General features: G+C 40.2%; 1 protein-coding gene across 4 annotated transcripts in view; it reads left to right on the forward strand.

Moving 5' to 3' along the window:
- Positions 1 to 443: 443 nt before the first annotated feature.
- Nostrin (nitric oxide synthase trafficking) overlaps positions 444 to 22,177 on the forward strand; it is a 60,292-nt gene continuing 38,558 nt past the window's right edge. The window contains exons 1-3 of one of the 4 annotated variants that reach the window (XM_058580156.1): positions 444 to 592; positions 2,258 to 2,457; positions 12,536 to 12,621. In XM_058580156.1, the coding sequence (XP_058436139.1) occupies positions 2,431 to 2,457; positions 12,536 to 12,621 (113 nt within the window). In that variant the 5' untranslated portion in view covers positions 444 to 592; positions 2,258 to 2,430. Of the gene's footprint in view, positions 593 to 671; positions 822 to 2,257; positions 2,458 to 12,535; positions 12,622 to 22,177 lie in introns of those variants that run through there. The other 3 variants (XM_046447374.2, XM_046447375.2, XM_046447376.2) reach the window with 3 other exon arrangements.

A 22,177-nucleotide genomic window follows, 5' to 3' on the forward strand; every position in this document is an offset into this window, starting at 1 on the left:
TGAATGTGAGAGTTGTGGCCTATTTAATGGATTATTCTACTGATATGGGTTGACTGGGCAGTGACTATAGGCAGGTGGGGAGTGGCTGTATGGTAGAGATGTTTTTCAGAACAAAGGAGAAGATAATGTGGCACCATCAGTATCAATGTGAGCCTTCCACAACTCAGTTGTAACATCGTTTCTACTCTGTAGTAGAGAAATAGAATGCCCAACCAGGAATGTGTATTACTTTATATGGGAGACAAAGAACTAGTATATGAAAGGAAACTAACAAAAGTATATAAAAGGCTCAGCCTTTGGATGAGAATCCGCTGAGCCAGTGCTGGCAGAAAAAAAATTAAAAAATACTGCTTCCTGCTGATAGTTCTGGTCTCGTGTCTCAGTTCAAGAATCTCACAACTGGAGGAGGTAGGTCACTGGGGGGGTGCCTTTGAGGTTTATATTTTGTCCTTGGTGAGCGGAGTTCTCTCTGCTTCCTTGTTGCCGTGTCCTGCGATGCCGTCCTCCATCCCACCCGGCCACCACCATGTCCTGCCTCTCCTCAGGCCCAGAGCTATGGAATTGGCCCACTATGGACTGATCCTCTGAAACTGTAAGCCCAAATAAGCTTTTCCTCCTCTTAATTGTTCTTATTGGGTCTTTTGGTCACAGCCACAAAATCATTGACTAAAAAGAGACTGAGCTCCCCATTTTGACTGAGTTGGAACCGAAACTGAGACAAAGAGCAGCAAGAAAAAATGGGGACAGGAATCACGGAGAAGACATTGAGCTAGCGGTCCCAGGACTCCAAGCTCAGGCTTCAGAAAAATAAAATCTCTGAGGTCAGTGAAGCCCTCCAGTGGGAATGTGAGTCATTTATAATCAGACTAAATGTCTTTCATTATGCTGAGATGCTTTGTTAATTGCAAATTGGATGATTTTGAACTCTGAAGTATTTCACTGCACTATAAATAGAACTGCTTTAGTAAAGGCTAGGGTCTGCCCTTACTGCCTGCAAGTCAGAGCAAAGCTACCCACAGCCTATACACAGCTAGCTGTCACTATTCCTCCGCCACTAGTTGGTAATCTAAGGATTGATAATTGAGACCACACGTGTTGAGAAAGCAATAAAAAAATAAGTTCCTGATGGATGATTCCTAGTTCTCTCCTTCCTTTTGAACAATGGGGAATGAGGCAGGCAAATCTGTCTTACATTGATAGCATAGCCACTTGGTCCTATTGCACTGGTTGGGTTGAGTTTGACCCTGAGAGACAGTTCATGTATGGCCCCCATTCCTGATAAACTTTTTTGGACATTTTACAGTTATAGTTCTTTTGGCGTAGGTCCCTAGTTGTTTGGTACCTAGCCTTGTGGTGAGCAGGGGTATGTTGGCTTGGTGTGAGATGGGGCTTTGGGCTTCAGGTTGCTGGTTTACTTACTGGAAGGTATGCTTACAGACAAGCTGTTTGCTGTCTCTAGAAATTAACTAGTACTGACAGAAGCAGTATTTGTTTGGGTCTACAGGATGCAAAATGTCAAAGTAGCATGAAATATGTTATGTTACATAAGATGTCCCCCAAAACCTTATGTGTGAGACAATATAAAAATGTTTAGTGATGAAATGATTGGATTAGATGATCTTAACTGAATCAGTACATTGATCCCCTGATAGGGATTAACTGGGTGGTAACTGTAGGCAGCTAGGCTGTCACTACAAGAAGTGGGTCATTGGGGGCATGCCTTTGGGGTTTTATTTTTTATCTGTGGTGAAAGGAGCTGTCCCTCTCTTCCCCTGGCCCCTCTCTCTCTCTCTCTCTCTCTCTCTCTCTCTCTCTCTCTCTCTCTCTCTCTCTCTCTCTCTCTTCCTGGTGCCATGTTCCCAGCTGTTTTCCCCTGTCACACTCTTCCTCCATGATATTCTGCCTCAACTTGGGCACACAGCAATGGAGTCAGTCATCTAAGGACTGAGATCTCTAAAACCATTAGTGCTAAATAAACTTTTCCTCCTTAAATTTGTTCTTGTCAGGTATACTAAAAACTCACTAAAACAAATACAGAAAATTTTAAAACATAATTAATAGAGCTAGCTGAGATAAGTCCTGCTCCTCTGCACTGGGCACCAGGATTGTGGGTCCATTTTACAGCTCAGGCCTTCTTCCCCAGGGCTAAACTCTCCAGGCCTCTGTGTCCCTCCCTTCCCCCAGAGTGTTTGCAGATGTCATTATCACTATCTTCCACTGGCTCTCTTGACCCACAGCAGTTCTTTGCTTTTTTCAGGAAACAAACTGGATGAAAGTCCAGGGGCTGGGACTTCCTCCTTGGTGTGTTTGACAAGGACTGACGTATTCTAAGTCCTTTGAATCCCGGAAGTCCAGAACACACCCAGCTTCGATTGCACTGTCCAGAATGCTGGAGTGTAGGTAAAAGGACAAAAGGAAAAACATTTCAACATGAGGGACCCACTGACAGATTGTTCGGTGAGTAGCTCAGTGGCAGTTTGTGCGCCTGTGTGTGTGTGTGTTGAGGGGTAGATTTCTCTACTCCTGGGTGCCAACTTCAGAAATTTGAGACGTTCAGCAAACAAATGGGTTTAGATATTGGCTACAGTACAGAAGTCTGTGGTTTTTCTTTGGTTTGATTTTATTTTTTTTAAAGGCCTTTCTAAGAAATCTCAGTAATTGTCATCCTTCATTCTCATATTTGTGGAAGAAGTTTGAGTAAATATATAGCATCATATTTAGATCCAGATGGTGGCTGTTTGGAAAGCAGTCTTAAGATCAATGGTGCCAACATCATGTATGCAGTTGATACAAAAACACACGGAATGTGTGCAGCCAATTTTTCACTTTGGGAATGGAATCAGGGAGGTGGGAGGTTTTGGCGTTTCCCTTCTGTGTGGCTTAGAGTTGGGGATCCCAAGTCCTTGCAAAAGGAAGATCGACCCTGCACCCTGTCAGCAGTGGTGGTTCTCAGACTGATTTACCAGCATGGTTGCTTCAGTCCTGAGAGGATTACCAAAAACACAGGATTGGTCAAAAGCCCAAAGACATTATGAGGTCCTTAAGAGCAGTAGCAGATATGACGTTGGGGACAAGAAGCAACTTAAATAAAGGGAGGATGTATTTATTTAAAAAATAATCAAGGATTATCAGTGTCTTGACCCAATAAATGCAATATAAATGGTACTAAAAAGTTAAAACTGGTGGCATTGGAAGCAAGGGATTGTAGTCATTTTTCATGTATTTTGTTTAAAAAAAAATGAGGAGAGACATATAATAGGGTTTGTACTAAAGCCATAAAGAAAAGAATCACAGGAGGATTATTGGTTTTCTTCCACAAAATAAATAAGTTCAAGGATCAGAGGACCTAAATGAGATAAACTAATAAATGGCTAGTAAGATTAATAACGATAATGTAGTAGCCAGCTCTGCCTAATTTAGTTTTTAAATATGAAAATAAGACACTTTTAATGTAAAAACCTATTCCAACAGTATAGTTGCATAGAGATGTTAAAAGTTAAACTTTCCCCATTTTGTTACCTCAGCCTGAATCTCCTCTCCATTGGTAATTATGGATGATTTTTCTAGAAGTCATTTATCATTTGTTTATTTTCTGCTCCATGTGTTTGCTCTCTCCCTAAACTGTTAAAATCTCTCGTGTCTCAGCATTGGTACCGGAGGATGTTTTGTACTATAAAAGGATGGTAGGGACAGAGATGATAAATGGAAGCAAAAATGTGGCACTAGTAGTCATCAAGGAAGAAAGTTAATGCCCGGTGTCAAGAGAAAAATGTAATAGAAGAGAAGGTAACTGAGGCTAGGTTCTATCAAGTTTTTTTTATTTAATTTTTTAATTTTAATTTGTTATACATGACAGCAGAATGCATTACAATTCATATTATACATATAGAGCACAATTTTTCATATCTTTGGTTGTATACAGAATCACACCATTCATGTCTTCATACATGTACTTAGGGTAATGATGTCCATCTCATTCCACCATCTTTCCTATCTCCCTGCCCCCTCCCCTTTGCCCTATCTGGAGTTCATCTAATACTCCCATGCACCCCCTGCCCGGAGCCCTATTATGAATCAGCAGCCTTAAATCAGAGAAGACTTTCGGCATTTGGTTTTTGGGGATTGGCTAACTTCACTTAGCATTATATTCTCCAACTCCAACCATTTACCTGCAAATGCCATGCTTTTATTCTCTTTTAATGCTGAATAATATTCCATTGTGTATGTATACCACATTTTCTTTATCCATTCATCTACTGAAGGGCATCTAGGTTGGTTCCACTCTATCAAGTTTTTTTTTTTTTAAAGAAAAGAAAGAAAAAGGAACTGAATGAAGCCCTGGCTTCATTTTGGTGGGCAGTGATGGTCTTCAGGTCAGGACCTGGGAGAAATGTTTTCTTTTAAGCAGCTCTCAAGACATCCCTCGCCTTTGTGTCCATTTAAAGCTTCACTCCCTGAGGTCCTGAATAGTTCTTTGCCCTATTCTGAGCCATTGTGCCAAGGACTCTTGTCCTTATCCACAACTCTGAAGGTCATCTCTGTGGGCCCATTGCCACCAAAAGTATCCGGGAGTCAAGAGGGGGCGGATATCCCTTCAGCCTAGGTTTCTAAACCCTCTAAAGGCAGAGCATATTTATTTATTTGCAATTGTTTCATCTTCATCAAGTGTTCGAGTTGATTTCCTGGTACAATTCCAGCTTGTACTTGGGGAACAATGCTCTGTGAAGATGAGGCCACAGTTTGGGAACATAATAAATAAGGGAACAGACTACAAATGGACAATTCATGAAACACGTAGTTATAAAAGAACCCAAAAGTTTAACCACCTGCAAGATGCCCTATCCCATGAGTCCCTAGAGTTACACTGAACACAATTCATTGTCTTAGCTATAGTTCTTAACTTTGGTTACACTAGTGAATTTCTGTATGGATCTCAGTGGGCTACATGGTCTTACGTGGGAAAAAATCTGTATTTGTACTGTTTTCTAACTGAAATGTAGAATTGAATTTCCTTCAATTCTAGATATAAGCAACAAACCTCAAAACTACTACCAGGGTCTTCGACTGTGTAACCAAAGTCACAGATATTTTTCTATAACATTACAGTTGTTGCAGCTGTATCTCAGCCTTGTTTGGAAATTTGGTAATTCTTTAGACTTGTTAATTTAGTATTCTAATAAAAAAGTGCACATATCACAATCTTAAAAAATGTTTTTATAAATCAATATAGTTTAGTTTTCTTTGTCATCCTGTTATTTTATTTTATGCATTTAAAAATATTATTCTAAGGGGCTGGGGATATAGCTCAGTTGGTAGAGTGCTTGCCTTGCATGCACAAGGTCCTGGGTTCAATCCCTACCACCACACACACACACACACACACACACACACACACATCAACTTGAAAGAGCCAGGTCAGCATTTATTTTGAAATTATTGTCACCAGGGTAGTACAAAGATTGACTAAATGTGAAGTAGGGCTTTTAACTGATCTTGAGAGTGTCAGAACTTATTTAAAGAAAATTTTTTAAAGTTCTGCTTTTGAAAAGAAAAAGAATTGGCTCTGGGCCTTGATCCTCTGAGCTTAGCTTCTAAACCTAAAAATATGTCAAGTGGAATCATCTTCAAATCCATGTGCAAGGAAATAGGATCAAATTATCCCCAGACAACAAGCTGTAGCCCGCTTCTTGCTTTAGATGCACTTATATAGTTTCCAGGTAGGGCTGTCAAAGCAAGACTCTGGTCTCCACAAGGCAACCTCTATCCTGGGACCAGGCTGTCCCTCAGGTTGGTGATCAGGTTCAGATGCCAGCTGAGCTTCCCATCTTGGCGGCTCAGCCTAGATCACTGGAGCTAACTCAGAAGCTACTAGTGCATGGTCCATGGCTCCTGAGGGCTTCCGATCCACCCCAGAGATGGAGTAGGAAGGTTGAGTTTGGCATGGCTGTCATGTGGCCCCTGGTATCCCCAGCATGCCACAGTAGATGAGTAACATATGGTTTCACATTTCTTAGGCCCCTGTTTTGTCATCTGTAAAATAAGAGGATTATATCGCATGCTCTTGATAGCCAACCACAGGGATTCCAAATATCACACAGATGGCTAATAAATTAGAGGGGTAGTGTTTTGAAATATTTCCCCCAATGAATCAGCATTCACATTTGTGCCTGGCATGGGAAAGGCATTCAGCAAAAGCTTATTTAATTAAATGTAAGTGGAATATCACGGTTTCTTTAATACCAAAGATCAGCATTATCAACCGGCAAATATTTCCATACTAACATCTAGAATAAAAATAGTTGTCTAGAATAACTGAATTTGCCCTTCTTTATCATTCAAACTGTGGAAAGCTAGAAAAAACAGCTAGGCCAAATTCCATATAGACATTGCATATTTTTTACAAGTCCTCCATCTAATTATTCATGTGCTGATTGCCTAAATTAATCATTAATAAATGGTACTGAAAAGCTAAAATTGGTGGCATTGGAAGCAAAGGATTGTAGTCATTATTCATGTATTTTGGTAAGAAAAAAAACCTGTGGAGAGACAGATAAAGGGTTTGTATTAAAGCCATTTTTTTTGAAAGCCATTTTTTTTTGTAATGGCAATATTTATGCAACACAATTTGCTCACAAGTGCTGGGCAGAAACTTTTTCTTAATGACTGAATAGTAAATGTCAATGTAAACCAGTTTTCTATGGGAAGATATTCTTCTAGGGCCTTAGAAATGTTCCTAATATTTTATCACTAGCCTGAAATTCCTTTATCAGGGGAAAAAACTCAACATTTCTTTCCTAGTAATTAATGGATGCAGCATGTTAATATAAATTCATATGGAGATGTAAAATTTATATTAGATTTTTTTCCTGGAGTGCATATTTAAAGGCGGTTGGGTGTCCAGAAGCTTGATGGGAGTAGCCTTCTCATGCTGGTTGATGACATTAAGAGGCCATCTGTACTGCTGATAACCAGGACCAGCACTCTAAGTAAACTTAGTTGATTATACTGATTAGTCATTTATAAAAATATTTGATTCCGATGGGTTCTCTAATTGATTTGCTCATTCACATTTCTAATCCCAGTTCTGTCCTTATCTAATGAGATTATCTTCAGTTCTTTGGGCCCTGACTATAAATAAGTGGACTCTAGTGGTTTCCCATCTGTACTTCATAGAACGCCTTCAGAGAGGGGTGGGATGGAAAAGAGTAATAGGAGAAGGGGAGCCCAAGTCAAAGCAAGAGTTTTCATCCCCTCAAAGCAGATAATTGCCCAGATTTTCTGCTTCAAGTCTGAGTAGATGGTACATGATGAAAGGTACAAAAATGTTCATTCTAAATAAGGAATTCTGCTGAGAAAATGAAAGTGTTCTTAACAACTCTTTTAGTTATGATGTCACTTTTATCACAATCTGGATCAGGGTTTGTTTGGGACTTTCCCACACATTGCACATAGGGTCAAAGATAAAGATTCTCTCCATTGCTGTTATAAACAAGACATCCCTTTCTTATCTGATGACTAAGTTAACAACAACGTAATGTATTGAAAATCTTCCTGGCTTGTGTATACCTGGGTACACCAGAATTCAGGTAATCCCCTCAGCTCTTTGAATTGGCAGAGTATGGCTGAGAGGGTGAAGCCATGGATGGTTTCCATGCTGAAAACAACCTTGTCCATTTTCCACCTTTTCCAATTAAAAAAATTTCTGTATATGCCATGATGTAAAAAAAAGTTAGGAAGTACTGATCTATTAAATGATAAAAGATCATCCTTCAAAATCTATACCTGGCAGCCCAAGGGCCAATGGTAAACCAAGCTTTGTTTGTGCACCCCATACTTTAGAAAACTGAATGTGGCAGCCAATTTGGAAAGCAGTATGGAGATTTCTTGGAAAGCTGGGAATGGAGCCACCATTTGACCCAGCTATTCCCCTTCTTGGTCTATTCCCTAAAGACCTAAAAAGAGCATGCTACAGGGACACTGCTACATCGATGTTCATAGCAGCACAGTTCACAATAGCAAGACTGTGGAACCAACCTAGATGCCCTTCAATAGACGAATGGATAAAAAAAATGTGGCATTTATACACAATGGAGTATTACTCTGCATTAAAAAATGACAAAATCATAGAATTTACAGGGAAATGGATGGCATTAGAGCAGATTATGCTAAGTGAAGCTAGCCAATCCCTAAAAAACAAATGCCAAATGTCTTCTTTGATATAAGGAGAGTAACTAAGATCAGAGTAGGGACGAAGAGCAGGAGAAGAAGATTAACATTTAACAGGGATGAGATGTGGGAGGGAAAGGGAGAGAGAAGGGAAATTGCATGGTAATGGAAGGAGACCCTCAGGGTTATACAGTGGAGGGGGTAGAGAGAGAGGAGGGGAGGGGAGGGGAGAGGTGGGGAGGGGGGAGGGTGGAGGATGGGAAAGGCAGTGGAGCACAACAGACACTAGTATGGCAATATGTAAATCAATGGATGTGTAACTGATGTGATTCTGCAATCTGTGTATGGGGTGAAGGTGGGAGTTCATAACCCACTTGAATCAAAGTGTGGAATATGATATATCAAGAAATTTGTAATGTTTTGAACAACCCACAATAAAAAATTAAAAATATAAAAAAAAAGAAAAGAAAACTGAATGTGAATGCCTTTGGGGATACAGACCACTCTTTGCTTTGCCACAGGCTACCCCACCACCCCTGAAGGCAACTGGTTTATAAATATTTAGGATGGCCTGGCGGCTTGCTTGGTATGTTTGGGAAAGGCAGCACCCCTGCAGCCACAGCATAGAGGATTCTTAAATGCTTTATTCATTTTTTCTTTGGTTATAGACAAGGTTTGCCCTACATGTCCCCATCCTCACAAGTGATGACCAAGGCTCCCTATCCTCTCCCCAGGACTGTTACGAACAGCTGTCCTTAGGTGACATGGACCTGTGGATCTTTTCTTAGGCTGTTTTATCTTGGGATTCCTTCCACTCTGAGTTCTCCTGATGGGGGCTCTTTTCCTTTCCCCCTCTGAAGGTCTTGCATCCCTCTAATCTATCTCCCCACTGTGCCTCCCCCCAACCCCAGCCCCAGCCCCAGTCTTATATAGTATTTGAGAGCAGAAAAACTTACTCTATAAGCATAAATCCACATCTCTCTCTCTTGTCCATGGCTCCATGATTTCTTTTCTAGGCCTTTGCATCTGCTTTGCTGTGGCTAGAAAAAGAAAAAGCCAGCAGGATCCATAAAAATATACAGCCTAATACTGGGAGGCATTTCTAAATAAATCAAATAAGAAAGTCACAGGGTCTGTAAAGAAAATCATTAAAGTTTATTGAACATGAAATAAGATTTGAACAAATTGAAAGACTATGTTCTTGGTTGGGAAGTCAAAATACTATTTAAAAAGTCTATTTCCCTAATTGATATATAAACGTAATACAATTCCAATTAGGATCCCAATGGGCTTTTTTAAAATTGTAATTAGGTAAATGTTTATATGGAATAACAAATGCCCAAGAATAGCCAAAGAAATTATTTTTAAAAAATAAGAAATACTTGCTCAAAGAGAAAGCAGAAGGAAAATGTTAATATTTTTATAACTTAAGCAGAAAACATAATATGAAACATTACTTTCTATATCATTTTTATTTTATGAAACAGAAATGTTTCATAATTTAGAATCAAAAGCTAAAAGACTGAATTACAGCTATGTTAAGCCGCATAATAGAAAACTCCTAAATAAGAATGACTTTTAAAATAGCTTGTATTTCTCTCACACAGGAAAATAAGTCCCAAAGTAGAGAGTTAAGGGCTTGTGCACTGGACTCCACAGTCATCAGGGACACAGGCTCATTCTCTCTTCTGATCTATGATCTTAGCCCATGATGTTCAATCTCAACACTACTTTATGACATGGCCCATTGTTTTGAAGCCCAGGAAACAGGAAAGAGGAAGAAAGGTCCTTCGCTGAACATACTGACAGATCTGGCTATCCTAGGTCTCATTTCTCCCACATCTTCTTGGACCACATTTAGTCAACAGCTGTATACTTCTGAGTGAAGGGGGCTGAGAAATGACTTCATCCTGGAGTATATACCCTGCTGAACACTTACATACTCTCTTCTCCTGGCTTCAACATGTTTTGTGGGATTATCTTACATGTTACAGGAAGAAAATAAAGATTTACGGAGGAATTTAGTGAAAAGGTTTAGGTCATGTAAGAGTAAACAAAATCTTGACTGATTTTCTTTATTGTGGAATTCTCAAAAATTTAAAAAGCACCAAAACTTTCCCAATATTCCTGGAAGTACTTTCCCAGTGTATCTGGAAAGGGAGGAAAAAGCCTTCATAATATCATGTCAATCATAGAGGGCAGGTTAGTTTAATTGGAAATGAAAGTCAGAAAGTTTGGTTACCAAATTGTGATTTTCTCTCATAATCCTCTGAGGAGAACCATTCCCATTCCATGACAGAAGCTACAAATCAGAACCCCATTACACATATGTTTTGCTTGCACTGCAGATAGTTTTTACATTTGTGAATTGTTTGTTGCAACTTTTTTTAAAATCTCATTTCAGATGAAACTGGACTTCAGTTTTTTTTGAACATACTGACAGATCTGGCTATCCTAGTTCTCATTTCCTTAGGACAGTGATGGCCCAGAGCTGTTCAGATAGTTGTGGCTGCAGCTCATGGGCCCTGCCCTGGCCCGTAGGCATTCAGGTGCCTAACTGGATGCTGCAGGTGCATGAGTTTGCAATCCCTGCCTGAGGCTAACAAATCCCTATACACGTTTTTCTACCCTCACCACTGTCTTTGTTTCAATGGAGCTATTTGCTACTCTAGGTGGAGTATTTCTTATCCAAAATGCTCCAGACCAGAGTGTTTTCATTTTGTTTTTTGTTGTTGTTGTTGTTGTTTTCAGATTTTGGAATATTTGCATATGCATAATAAGAGAATCTTGGGGAGGAGACCCAAGTCTATACAGGAAATTCTTTTATATTTCATACACACCTCATACATATAATCTAAAGGTAACTTTATTCAGTAATTTTACTGCCTCTGTGTTTTGACTACAACCTGTCACATGAGGTCACCTGTGGAATTTTCCATTTGTGGCATTGGGTTAGAACTCCAAAAGTTTGGATTTTTAAAGTATTTTGGGTTTCAGATTTTCCAAATTGGATGCTCAACCTGTACCATGTATCTTCTAAATATTATCATAGCTTTCTGTATTAAATTTTGGGGAAAGTTATAGTTAATAGATAGATAGATAGATACATAGATAGATAGATGCAGATATAGATAAAAGGACTTAGGATCTATAAGACTGTATTGGTTTGTTACATACCTCTATATAGAGACTTAAATCAGGTCATTTTGGGGGTTCTTTCCGCCTCTGCAGCATCTGTTTGATACTCTGCTAGTCCATATGCTAGGTATATTTGTGCCAAGGCTTCTGGGCCCTGAGGGTATCCTGCATGTGACTGCCTGCCATTGACAAGGATCTTAGTAACTGTGAATTTCCTTCCCTTTCCCTTTTTAATATGGGGCTCATCTGAATGCTGCAGGCATGTGAGCCCTGGAAGAGGCTGGCTCATTATAACAGCCAAGAGCTATAGCACAGCACTCTATCCACACAGAATTGCAGCCTCTTACATAAAATCATTCTGAAAAACACAATCTGCGATGGCACCTCCTGGGTGGAGAGTATAGGAGAGTGTGTTAGAGGCATTCCATCATCTAATTCACCTGTTTTGTGTCAAATAAGCTGCAGGGTCAACTGATATTTACCCTCTCTGTTTGGGCACCGCAAATGTGTTGTCATCAATGTCTGCACTTACAAATACAATGTTCAGAATCACATTGTGGAATTGAAAAACAAATGGAGGAACCTTATTTGAAATTCTTGTGTCTGCAGGCTTAATTCATATAGGAGTGAATTTATGAAAGTTTACTTACAAATTTACAAAGGTTTGGTTCAAATAAAATTATTTATCATTACTATAACATTCTTATTACTAAAGTAAAATAAGATATAGGGGCCATAGAGGGAACTAGGCCAAAATTTTATTAAAAAGTTATTCACTTACATTTTTGTATCTTAGCCAAAAAAAAAAGCAAAAACAAAAACAACAACAACAACAAAAAAAAACAACCCTCACTTTAGCTGTTCATCTTTTGCATCCTTTGCTTGTAAGTCCAGGAATATTTTGGAGTTTTGGGGGAGAGGGCACAAAATGATCATGTAGTGTCCTCCAGAATGTATTTTTGAACTTCTTGAAAATAATGAGGGTGACAGGAAACCAACTCAAGTGTACCCCACTGATGAATTGTTTGCACTTGGCCTAGGGGAGAAACAGAGAAACAAAATTTGTTTTTTAAAAGTTCTCCAGGAGAGGAGATTTAATCTTTACTTTAAGAACTCATTCCTCTAGCTACACAATCAATTACATGGCACTTGTCATTAGCATTCTGAATTTATGGGTGCTCTGTCTTTGGAAGAACTCATCATCCTCCTGTTCATCTTTTCTCTTTTTCAGTATAATAAGGTATACAAGAGCCTAAAGGAGTTTTCTCAAAATGGAGAGAATTTCTGCAAGCAGGTCACATCTGTTCTTCAGCAAAGGTACAGAATGCACATTTGGGATGAACAGTTCTTCCTCTGTAGTTGCAGCAAGAGATAGGACCAGAAGAGTGTTTACTGTCCTGCTTTCTTCCAGAACACAGTGTGATAGTTTGGTACTGGAGAGATTGGTTTGAAGAATGATTCTCCTCGACTGGGCATTTATTGACTGGACACCATAAAAATCAAGGAACAACAGGAGGGAATTCTGGTTAGGAAGGCTCAGTCGAGTCTCCTCGGATTCCTCAGACTGAGTTTATCACCTCTTCAGGGGCCCACTGTTGTGTCTGATGTCTATATTGTACTTTTCACACTGATAGCAATGATGAGATTGCATTCTTTGCCTCCCCTAAAAGGGCGAAAGCTGTGTCTCACCGTTTTTGTAAGATGAATTCTTGGAGCCTGTCTCTGATTTCTTTGGTAAATTATCAGATGAATGAATGGATGGAGGGATGAAAGTCATCATTTTCAGTACCATTTTCTCTTAATACTAGGCATGATCAAGTAGCGAGCTGTTCACTGTGCTGAAGAGAACACATTGAACTAAGTCAAAAAAGTAACAAAGGGTCACTGCTTAACGCTGAGAACCCAGGGACTAAGTTGGCTCATAAGTGGTTTTCAGGCCTTTTCCCCACCTATAGGCAGTTCTATAATAAGCAATTCTAAAGAGATCTTTTAGAAGAGATTGCTTATTTTTTAAGTAAACTTTTTCAATCTTAAAATATTGTATAGGTACCAAAAGATAAAGAAGCTGTGGGTTAATTACTTTCTGTATTAGTGGGTCAAGACCAAAAAAGAACATGCACTCTATCAGAACCAAAGAATGAGGCCAAAGAAAGACTTCAAGCACTCAAATGGGCTTTTATTAAAGAAAAATCAGGCTTGTCAAATGGAAACAGAAGGAAAAAGTTTTTAAAATATGGGATTATTTCCATCCTAACAGTCCAACTACTTTGGTCCCTGAAAGGGAAGAGGGGAGAACCCATCTGGGAAGGTATTTCTTTTATAAGAAAACATTTTTATCAGTCTCAAAGGAAATTATTTAAAACAAGACCAGTTAACTCTTCTATAAATTCAACTCATTACTTAGGTTAGACAGCATCTGCCTCCTGCAGATCAGAGAGAATCTGAAAGCAGATTAGCTGTTCCTGTGACCTGGGTTGCCATCATCTGATTTTTATTATTTGGTATCCAAGAGTCCAAAACCTCAGAGAGAGCTGTGAGGACAGAGGCAAGGGACAAATATGCTGGCTGCTAGATTTTTTTTGCAATTGATGCTTTCCTAAACCTTTTGTGACACTAACTTGGTACAACTGAATCATTTACCCTCAACCGAGATGCCACTTTTGAAGTGCTCTCTACAGATTCCCAATAAATGTACATTTTCAGTATCCCCTGGACCTGAGCTGTCGAGTTTCTTCTCCTTTCTCAGCTGTTGATTACATGGTTAACCTGAGGGATGCTTGTCCACATGGAATAAGATGGTACTTTTGGAGAACTCTTTTCTAATGAGCTCAAACACCATTAATTTGTGGACATGTAGCACACTGTATATTTTTAGATCGTATTCCTCCATGTCAGTTGAGGGGACAGAGTCCACTTCATCTCCCAGGATTAGATCATTTCTCTCCAACAGAAGTGGTGTGATTCTGGTGACTCCCTCTGCCTATTGTACTTAAACTAACCCCACATAATAACTTAGTCAACAACAAGGTTGACCGGTCATAGCATAGCAGGTATTACATTCACCTTTACTCCCCATTCTGCGATTCAGAAATGACTTCCTTAGTCATAAATAAGATAAAAGGTGAGTTCCTTCCAGCTATCAAGAAACAAGCCCCGGGTTTACTTCCTGTTAGGTGTGTGGGTGTATTACAAATAAGTCAATGATACATTTCCCTTACATTAGATAAATACACGGAAAGCCAATAGTCTTTGAAAGAAGCTATCCTGTTTCTTAGGATTTGGGGACAAGTAATGGGAAACACCATAAGACAAGTAAAATAGTTCTCTTAGACACGAGAGAAAATCATGACAGCAAATCCACTAGCCAGCATATTGGAAGACATTAGGAAGTAGCCCATTGGAGCTTTTTTGCACAGAAAATGCATTTAGTAAGTATTTGTAGATGAATGAATAATTATGTAAAAGATTATTAAGGGATTGTATTTTATTATTACTATTCAGACATTATTAGAACAAGATCTTTATTGTCCTTGGAGATTTACATTTCCGAACCCTTTACCTCCGAGTCTGTTGAATGTGGTTCTGGTGGGCAGAGTTCAGTATTAGGATGGAGAAGTGAGAGGCAGCATCACATTGGAGTTGGAAGTGCAGACACTGTTTTCTCTCCACACTCAGCTACCTTCTGGCATTCATTCTAACTAAAGGTGATAGAAAAGTGCAATTGTTATTGAAACCCCATTTTTCTTGGCTATTCTGCTATTCCTGGTTATGCTTAGCTTCTTTTATCCAAGAAATTACTTGGGTTTCCCTTTTGTTTTGCAGTAGCAAACTCAGATTTGGCCAGAGACACACAACAGCTTCTACAATGCCTAATGCCAAGGTCCTTAAGAGTTCACTGTAATACAATTACAGATCAGATTTAAGGAGACAAAGACACATTCCCAGAAACTATGTTTGGCTCCCTTAACCCTCATAGCTAATGTTTAAACAGGCTTTGATGGGAAAATCAATTGTTCCTCTGAAAGGAATCTGAAGATCAGATTTCCAAATGGCAAGAACCATTGCTGTGGACATTAGAAAAAAGAAAAAATAAGGGGGTGTACTTGGCCATTTATTCTATCCACAAACCATTGCAGATCCTGTTACCAAAGACATTTAGAAGCCCAAATAACTTCTTTAATAAATCTCACCTTTTCTACCCAACTCATTGTCCTGGGTGCTCTAATTCCCACAGCCTCAGCTCCCTTACATATGGATGACTTCCAAATGTACATTGCTAGGCAACATGTCTGGATGGACTTCAAGACATACCTTCAACATTAGATGGAATGCTCCCTTTCTCCTCAGTGTGTCATGGAACCTCAAAGTTAACCTAACCAAATAGAGTTCATAAATTTTTCTCCAAAGGAGGCATTCCTTTTAGATATTTTACCATGATTACTAGGACCACAGCCTACTCAGTCAAGCCCAGCCCCCAGGGGCCACACCTTCCCATGATTCCTTCTGTCTTAATTCGTGACCATGATTTCGTATTTCTCTCTTCTGAACCTCCTTTACATCTATAGTTTTCTTTGGATTTCATGGCTTTCTCCATTGTTCTGGAAAAATTCTTGCAAGCCAGTCTTATGACTGCAGGACAGAGTTACTGTCCTGCAGCTGTGTGGTTTGTATGCTACACAAAGCACCTGAGCACAATAAGCGGAGGCAAAAATTGAATTCACTCTCACCCTACTCTGTGCCATCAGCGGGCTTTTTCTTTTCCTAATCCAGGCAGAGTTCCCTCAATTTGTGGGCTGGCTGACTGGTACCCTATCCCTGTCTCTATGTATCTTCTACTCTGTGACCAGGACCCTGTTTAAGACCCTTCAATGACTCCCATGACTTTCAGGATAAAATTCAGCTCTCATGGCATTTTACAAAGGGGACATGTGAGATTTGAGCTCTGCCTTTTATCGTGTCTCTCCCCATCTCCCCATGATCCCCAATCCCCTCCTCCTCCCCACTCTGAGTCCCTCCACTGACACCACAGGCAGGTGCCTATATTAGCACAGGCTCTGTCACCCACCTGATCCATACATCTTCACCTTTATTGGCTGACTCCATTCTTCATGACCCAGTTGTCCCACCGTGGAAGGCCTTGACTCTAGTTCCTAGTCTGAAAAAGTGTCCCCTATTTCTATGTGCACAGTGAGCATTTACCTCTGCTCTATCTTTAACTGTCCTACACTCTTATTCTTTGTTCCCTTCTCTTCCTCTCCCCTTGGAAGCTGAACTCCTTGAGGATCTTTGTGTCCCATGTGACTAGCAGGGTCCTGGCACAGCGTGGATGTTCAGTAGATGTTTGCTGAGTGAAAGAATGTGTTACTGTCTGAGCTGCTCTGTACCTTTAGTCACTCATAACTTTCAAGAAGTTAAAGTTAGGCCACTTCTTAGGAGCAATAAATGGTTAAGTCAGAGCCATTTACTGACATCATACTATACGTAGCCTATTATTTTGAACAAAAGTTAGAAAAAAAATGAAATCATGGAAGAGAACACTCACAGACCTGGCACTGTATTCGAAGTGTCTTGTACTTGATCTCTTTACTTTAGTCCTCACTACCCAAAGTGGCATATACATACTCTTATCCATTCCTGTTTTATAGATTAGGTCGTGGCAAAGGTGAGGTATTAAGCTCCTTACCCAGCCTAACCCAGGCTCAGTGCACAGGCCTCTTCCAAGTGGGCAGGCGGTTTCAGGCACTGCTATGGGGGTTCCAACATGATCAGGGGGTCTTGTACCAGTGTGCTTTATAGAGTCATAGGGTCCTCCAGGAGCAGGGACCTCAGTGGTCATCAAGCCCAGGGGCTTTAAAGCCCTGTGGCTCAAAGGATCTGTGAGGAGCCCTGAGCACCTATTTTGGGGGGGGCGAGGAGGAGGCTAGGTGGGCAGACTCTGCTCCTTCCTCAGTCCCTCTCCCAACTACTCTACAGCAGCTTTGCCAGCAGTTATAGGATATGCTCCTGTTCAGCATCATATTTTGTTTTGCTAATAAAAAGCTTTGAAAAGTGCCTGTCCTGTCCACTTGACCTGACTCCCCCCCCACACCACAAGACTTCCTTCCTGCCCCATACACACAGAAACACTCAGCTAGGGAATGAACAGATGTATAGGACTGGAAGTTCTTATGTGTTCCCTGGGTCAGAGAGAGCCGGTAGGGACTTGATGAGACTCTCAGCCTGGACATCCAAGAAGGGCACCATCGCAGCTCATCTTCCCATTTCACCTTCTTATGTTATTCTCAGGAACCAGAATCAAGGCAGTTAGTAATGATAAAATGGCTAGCCAGAGAACTCAGCCACTTGAATCACAGAGCTTAAATTTTATTTCAATTGCCAGTCACTAACTTTAATTACTTTATTGTTAATTAATTATTTTTGTGGTCCTAGTGATTGAACACAGGGCCTTGTGCATGGCAGGCAAGCACTCTACCACTGAGCGACACCTCCCCCCAGCCCTATTTGTTAATTTTTTTAATTACACATAATAATCGTACATATTTATGGATGCAAAGGGATGATTTGATATATATGTATACAGTATGTGATGATCAAATCAGAGTCATTAGCATATTCACCACCTCATACATTTATCATTTCTTTTAAGAACCTCTCTTCTAGCTATTTTGGAATACAGAATATGTCATTGTCAACTTACTCACCACACTGTGTGATAGCACACCAGCACTTAGTTCTGTCTTCTTGAACTGTGCACCCACTGGCCTCACTCACACCCTCACCGCTCTGTGTTCCCCATCTCACCAACAGCCTCTGGTAACTTTTCATAATCTATTTATAAGATGAGCTTGTGACTATCTTGTTTTTATTGGTTCTTTTTAGTTATACAAGACAGTAGAATTCATTTTGACATAATTATACAAGCATGGAACCTATCTTGCTCTTATTCGGTACCTCCCCTTCCTCTCCCTTCCTCCCACCCCTTGCTCCCTTCCTTCTACTCGACTGCTCTTTCTACCAATTTACCCATGATTATTTTTTAATTAATTTCTTGCAGTATACGCGATGGTAAGATTCACTGTGGTATATTCCTATAGCTGATAAAGCTTAAATGGAAAACATCAGCATACCCAGCCCCAAATCAGAAGCTGTTGCTGGTACAAAGAAAGCTGGGGTGATATCACAACGGAAGAATTTGAGATTTCTAAAATTCCTCCTTAATTCATAAAGAAGGAAGGGCTCTTTCACTTGCTTTTTTGTTAATTATTAGGGCTTTATAATTATACCTACTGGTTGAGTTCATCCTAATAAACTCATAAAAGCATGCAAATCCATTTAGTTCACGATCCCCCCTTTTTCCTCCCCCTTGCCCTCCTGTGCTCTCTCCCCTTTCCCATTCTCCTTCCTCTATTCTACTAGACTTCCTTTTGTTCATCTATTAATTTATATTTGATTGTTATCCTATTCTTCTCTCCCCCTTCCTTTATTTTACTCTAGCTTCTGCATATGAGAGAAGACATTTGACCTTTGAGTTCCTTCTTTCACTTAACATGATATTCTCCATTTCCATCCATATACTAGCAAATTCCATAATTTTATTCTTTTTAATGGCTGAGTAGAATTCTATTTTATATGTATGCCACAATTTCTTAATCCATTTACCTATTGACAAGTATCTGGGTTGATCCCATAATTTAGCTATTGTGAATTGTTGCTATAAACACTGATGTGGCTATATATCACTGTAGAATGCCAATTTTAGGTCTTTTGCAAATGTACTAATGAGTTAGGTCATATGAATGTTCTATCCCTAGTTTTGTAAGGAGTCTCCAAACTGCTTTCCAGCGTAGTTATACTAGTCTGCAACCTCACCAACAATGAACAAGTGTACCTTCCCCCAACAACCTCACCAGCATTTATTATTTTTCTTAGTATTGATCATTGCCATTCTCACTGGAATGAGATGAAATTTTGGTGTAGTTTTAATTTGCATATCCCTGATTGCTAGAGATGTTGAATATTTTTTCATGTATGTATTGGCCATTTGTATTTCTTCCTTTGAGAAGGTCTGTTTAGTTCTTTTGTACATTTGTTGATTGGGTTATTTGTGGGTTTTGTTTTTTTGGTGTTAAGTTTTTTGAGTTCTTTTCATATTTTGGATATTAATCCCCTAACACTAGAATAGCTGGCCAAGATTTTCTCCCATTCTGAAGGTTCTTGTCTCGTACTTTTAATCATTTTCTTTGCTGGGCAGAAGCTTTTTAGTTTGATGATATTCCACTTATTCCACCCGCTTTTTAGAAGTACAAGAAGGTCTGAGCTCAATTTTAATTAGTTCCTCACAGATACAGGGCATAATTATGGTGTTTCTTTTAAACCACTTTTTACAATTAAAGTAAGATCCTCTAAGATTGATTATGAGTCACTTATATTATTCTTACAGTTTACTTTGTGCTGTATCTAAAATATTGAATCTAAAACCACATATTTTCCATGGCTTCTTTCTTTCAAAAGGAGAATTGTTTTAAAAATCTAAGTCAAATATTGGCCTTTGACTTTATTGTTTTGTCTTATTTATTGGTTTGTCTTTATTAACTACTAATGAAAATATATTGACCTGCCTTGCATGCTGAGAAGAAATTAGAATATAAGTGGATTAAAAACCAGTGTATGTCATTTCCCTGGTTAAGAATCTTCAAAACTCACTTGAGTATTTTGAGCTAGTATTACCCATCAAAAGGCCACACATCATCAATTTTACATGTGCCAAGACAATTACCAATGACATCTTCACTCAAATTAGAAATGGTGGATGTAAAGTGGAAGAAAAGAAATGAGAAAGAACTAGACAAGTAAGCACAAGACACATCCAAGCTTGTTCCTGATTATTTTTGTGAGGGAAAAAAATATTCCATGTCTTGTTCGAGGTGAGCTCTGCTCCCTGGACTCCCTATGACTGTAGTAACCACAATAAAGCAGCTCCATCAAGGGACTAGGAAGAAACCCATCTCGGAGTAGGTGTGTGTTGCTGCCTCTGTCTCAGGAAAGCACCAAAGGCATTTATTTCTGTTTATCAGGTACCCTAAAAGCATGCATGTGTGGCTTCCCTAGACCATGGCACAGAAGAGCTGCATAGCAGTGGTTGCCCCCTGACAAACCTTCTGACTACAAAAATGACAGCTCTCTCCTCACCTGCCACTTCTTATAAAAGTGATTTTCTCTGGATTAGAATTGAACCATTAGAATCTGTTAAGGTAAAAGGCATTAAGAGCCAAAAGCCTGCAAGACAATGACCCACCCTACTCGTCACGCTTTATCTCAATACCTTCTGACTTAGAGAGTGGAGTTGTCCGCTGAGTTTCCACAAATGGTCACTAGGGCTTAAAATGCAAGCATAGAGGGTTACAGCCACTCTACTTGGCTAATTTGAATGCTGATTCTAAAACCCTTGGGGTCACCAATAAGTGGAAAGTTGAGAGTCTATAGAGGGACACAACTGTGCTGTTCAGAGAGGTGGGTCTAACTCAGGCCAGCCTCAAAGGGTTAGGTTGATGACATTTAATGTCGGAGTCCCCTCCTTTTCCACTATACCAGACACTCAACAATGCCACTTTCCACCCCCAAAATGCCTTCCAATTGCACAGATGCCTTCTGTAGAGGTCCTGGAAACATGTCGGTCTGTACCCAGGCAGCTGTGAGGTGGATCTCTAGCTGCTAAGCCACCAGGAGCTGTGGAGCTTCAGAACACTGCAATTAAAAGCACTGAGTCCATTTTAAAAAGTGCTTTTGTTTGACTCCCCCCTTGGTTCTCCCCCTGCGGCCTCTTCCCCACAGCCATAGGTGGAGAATGGAGTGGTTACTCAAAGATACCCAGTCAGAGGGCCCAGGTTAGAATCCCAGGTCTGTCATCTCCTTCAAGTGTGTCCTCAGGCGAGTGATGGAGTTAACTCCAGGCCCCAGCATTCCCTCCATGAAGTGAGTAAAGGAACTGTGCCGACCTTGTGGGGTTACGGTGGATGAAATGAGGAAATACACCTTAGACACTTAGAATGGTGCCCGGCACGTTTTAAGTGCTCAGTAGAGGCCGGATGTTGTTAGTCCCTGTGCAGACAGCAAGGTCAAGCATCAGCAGCGCCTAGGCGCCACGTCCTCAGGCCAGCACGGAGCGCGTGCTTTTCCTGGAGCAGGGTCACAGGAAACTTCCATCTGCATACCCACACGCCTGCCCTGCCACAGAGGCCTGAGATACTTGAACGTGAAGAGAAACCTTCCCACCCAAGAAATGCTGGGCAGCCATTGAACCTCCCTAGATTGGGAAAGCCAGTGGAGATACCACAGTGTTCAGTAGGACGATGGCCAGACTCAAAAAAGTGCCAGCTCACCCCTGAACAAGCAAGGACCCTCTCCCTTTCCTGCTGACAAAGCCCAACTCTTTTCTTTTTCCTAAGCAAATCCAATTAACAATATAAAGGGAAGCAACACTTCTTTTTGGTGGTGGTCCTTTTTATTCCTGGAAGACTCCGGGACACTTTGTACAGCCTGGAAAAACATCCAGCAAGTGAAACTGAACTATGATGAGGAAGAGGCTGTGCCTGACAGGTCACCTGCCCTTAGGAACTCTCTGGGACTTTCTGTGGCAGAGACAATGGACAAAAAAAAAAAAAAAACACGCAGATTCCTCCCCCTGCACTGTATACTTCCATAGACTTGGGGTGCTCTGAATATTTACAGACCCCTTTGGGTACATAATAATAATCAGAAAGATTAATATTTGCTCAGAATTTGTTTTGGGCCCAGCACTCTGAGCTGAACACTATAAATTCATCATAATGCTTTATGAATGGAAATGAAAGCAAGAATAGAATGCTAGTACTAA

The sequence above is a fragment of the Marmota monax genome, unplaced genomic scaffold (genome assembly GCF_021218885.2).
Source record: "Marmota monax isolate L192 unplaced genomic scaffold, Marmota_monax_Labrador192_F-V1.1 WCK01_AAM20220418_F8-fsc00007, whole genome shotgun sequence".
NCBI lineage: Eukaryota > Metazoa > Chordata > Mammalia > Rodentia > Sciuridae > Marmota > Marmota monax.